This window comes from Carex rostrata, chromosome 23 (genome assembly GCF_964058835.1).
Source record: "Carex rostrata chromosome 23, lpCarRost1.2, whole genome shotgun sequence".
NCBI classification, from domain to species: Eukaryota; Viridiplantae; Streptophyta; class Magnoliopsida; order Poales; family Cyperaceae; genus Carex; species Carex rostrata.
The window spans coordinates 1,825,438-1,828,643 of NC_135940.1; the positions used below are offsets into that span (position 1 = coordinate 1,825,438).

The 3,206-nt window shown below is 33.0% G+C and overlaps 1 protein-coding gene across 2 annotated transcripts; it reads left to right on the forward strand.

Moving 5' to 3' along the window:
• Positions 1 to 791: 791 nt before the first annotated feature.
• On the forward strand, positions 792 to 2,781 carry LOC144574750 (WRKY DNA-binding transcription factor 70-like). Of its 2 annotated transcripts, XM_078324794.1 has the most exons (3): positions 793 to 1,151; positions 1,305 to 1,409; positions 2,104 to 2,781. In XM_078324794.1, the coding sequence occupies exons 1-3, from the start codon at positions 883 to 885 to the stop codon at positions 2,555 to 2,557; spliced, it is 828 nt and encodes a 275-aa protein (XP_078180920.1). In that variant the 5' UTR covers positions 793 to 882; the 3' UTR covers positions 2,558 to 2,781. The 2 variants fall into 2 exon arrangements, with proteins under 2 accessions (XP_078180921.1, XP_078180920.1); XM_078324795.1 differs by lacking the exon at positions 1,305 to 1,409 and having other exon boundaries at positions 792 to 1,151.
• Positions 2,782 to 3,206: the final 425 nt, after the last annotated feature.

Below are 3,206 nucleotides of genomic sequence, written 5' to 3' on the forward strand. Positions count from 1 at the left end.
TTACGCAAATATTAATGTACTTCAGATATCAGTACATAAAGATCTATCGCCATATATGTGCGCAATTTTGAATTCTCATTAAAAAAAATATTTTTTTTTTTTTGCTACTGGTATTATTCCCGTTAATCCTTCCCAACATTAGATTCTTAGCTTGGATTAAGACTACCTAAATATAAACATAAAAATAATTATCAACAATATAAATCTACATAAATGTAATTACATATTTGTTAAATAAAATACATAATTAATCAACGATATAAATCTACATAAATATAAACATATAAATAATTTTTAATCGATAACTATTAGCAATTATATTATTTCACTTTTAAAATAATTATTATTTTCATATAAGAAAATAAACATAATGTGAACTCTTCATTAACTGTGGAATTCCAATCTACTGCTATTTTCAGAGAATAGCAGCATCCTGCTATTTATTTTCTCTCTATTTCTCTCTATTTCTCTCATTAAAGAAGAGAGAGAAAAAAAATCACTTGAAAAAGAGAGTAAGAGGAGAGAGATAAAGAGAAAAACATGAAAAGAATAACAATGAATCTCATTCCTCAATTGTGCCCCGATTAGAAGCCACGAATTTCAACCTAACCCACGAATTTTATTTATTGTTGGAAAGATAATTAAATATGGAAGTCACTTGTGTGACGTTGCATGCATGACCTCATATGAGTGTTTTTTGTCGTCTAGGCAAAAATTCCACTTTCCATGTTATTTCCATGCTTATCCCCTGCACTTCCCTTGCCTACATATGCCGCCTTCCCTACAATTTCTCAAGCCTAACTATCTCCTCTTATAAGAGAGAAAAAGCAACCAACTTAAAGAGGCAAGAGCTGGTAATTTGCAATAAAAAATAGAGCTTCAATGGCTGAAAATTCAGTGATCGGCCTACTACGAGAAGGCCAAGAGTCGACCGAGAAGCTAAAGGTGTTGTTGGTACAACACAAGCTACCAAGGGAAGTTGTTTCTCTCCTTGAAAATATTTCAGGGGTTTTCACTCAAGCAGTTGCAATGTCGCAAAATGTTGTAGCGTCACCTGAGCCATTGCCAACTAGGGATGAAAATGTCATGTACACAAACTCAAGTAAGAAAAGACGCACGCAAGTGGCACCTAAATTCGGCGGTAGAAAAAGGTACAAAGAACTTCCTTCATATGCATTTTCATAAAAAAATTAGGATAAAAATGTAGAGTGAAGTTGTTTGATTTTATTTTCTCAACTTGGCAAATTGTTATAGTTGTTATTTTCATGTGGATGCATGATTTCATGAAGTGAATTTGGTTGCAGAGCTGATCCAAATTTCTGCAACAAGGTGATAAAGCAGAGCATAGATGATGGATTTACATGGAGAAAGTATGGTCAGAAGGAAATTTTCAGTGCAAAGTACCCTAGGTAAATTTTTGCACTTACATGATTGCTTTCCCCACTAGGACAAAATTTCTTCAGAAAAAATAAAAATAAATACAATACCTTAGAACAATGTTCTTTTCTGAATTTTAGATGTGTGAATCCTTATCCTAATATAACTCAATGCAAATTGTTCTCAATAAATTTTGTGGCAAAAGGAGAAATTGACATACAATTGTTAAACAAAAACCAAGAAAGTTGATTTAACAAAATTTCAAAAGGAAATTAAGTTTTGAGAAAAGTAGGGTACTAACATGCACTTTGTCACAATAACATGTGCCACTGCAATTTGCCCAATTGGTTGTTGCTGTCTATCCAATCATAGACCCAGTTTGCTATTATATATCTTTCATCAAATACCAATGCAAGGTGGGGACCGGCGGGGCCCAGTTTTCCTTTACTCTTCTAAGAAAGTTAAATTATAACCATTAATTACCAGACACGTACTTATCCATGTCCAAAGCATCCCTTTTTCCTTTCACATGCACACAAACAGAATCTTTTTTTAAGTAGTGATAAGGTGTAGCAATATCTGTGTTATATATTGAACTTGTTTCTGTTACACAATAAATTACACAGCAATATAAATATTTACATCTCTTGCTTACTGATATAAAAATAAAGAAATAAAGAAAAGGAAAAGCAAAATTAACATGTCATACTAAATTCTATGTTGCAGGAGCTATTTCAGATGCACCCACAAATATGATGAACATTGCCAAGCAACCAGACAAGTGCAGCAATCAGAGCAACAACCTGGCAAGTATGAAATCACCTACATTGGAGAACACACATGCAAACAAGCAAAAAAACATTGCCAAGAACAAGACCAATCCTACATAATCAATTTCAAGTCCAACACCAACAATCAAATTAAACAATTCTCTTCACCTCCTATCTCTTCTTTAATCAAGCATGAGCATGAAGAAGAGGTTATGAGCAACCAAACCTCTTCTGACAATTTCACCACCTCTCCTGAACAAGTGATTACAAGTAGCGATTTCTGGGGCTTGGAATTAGAGTCTATTGCAAGTGATAGCTTAAGTTTGGAGTTTGACGGTGCCTCGCTAGAGTTCGAAAATATGGAGAGTATACTTTCTTATGATCATGAGTTTGGATCTCTGTTTCAATAATAAATGCTTAATTTGCAGGTTATCTTAGTTTAAAACTGTATTTTTTTTTCTTGGCTGCGTATAAAGCCGTGTTTATATTAGCTTAGTAGAAAAAAATTTGAGGTTCAATTTTTTTTTTTCAGGATTTTGAAATCACAATTGGGTTCAAGTTCATCTACTGTAAATTGCTCCTGATATTTCAAACTTAAAAATAAAATTGCTTGAAAGCAATCCATTACATCAGATATTTAGATGCACAGACCATTCCATTTTTTGACCTGACATATTACTTGACACGTTAGTAATTAATTATGACATGGATGGAGAGATGAAAAACAAAGCAAGGGCTTACAAAGTTGAACAAAGAAAATTTTGGTAAATAGATCCTTATTAAATACACAGGTGTATTCCTTGAATCATTTCTGTTTACTGTACTTTGTACTTCTGGAAACATCAATAAAAAAACAGGGGAAGACCCTGTTTTTTCTCAAAGAGGAAAGAATGAACATGTTTCAATTAGTCTGATTTGAGCATGCATTTTCCATAGAGAAAAGGTAACATCCCCCTAAGTCAAATCCCTCAAAAATTTCTGTGTATAAAAGTCTTTCCTGTTTTAGCTTAGTTCTGACGCATTTTTGACGAGTTAGGCTAATATAACACTAGTGTTATA

Bases quoted from the DNA above. Each gene is read 5' to 3' on its own strand.
- LOC144574750 (XM_078324794.1), top strand. From the start codon at position 883: ATGGCTGAAAATTCAGTGATCGGCCTACTACGAGAAGGCCAAGAGTCG. The intron at 1,152-1,304 runs GTACAAAGAACT...ATTTGGTTGCAG, and splicing joins AAATTCGGCGGTAGAAAAAG to AGCTGATCCAAATTTCTGCA. The intron at 1,410-2,103 runs GTAAATTTTTGC...TCTATGTTGCAG, and splicing joins TTCAGTGCAAAGTACCCTAG to GAGCTATTTCAGATGCACCC.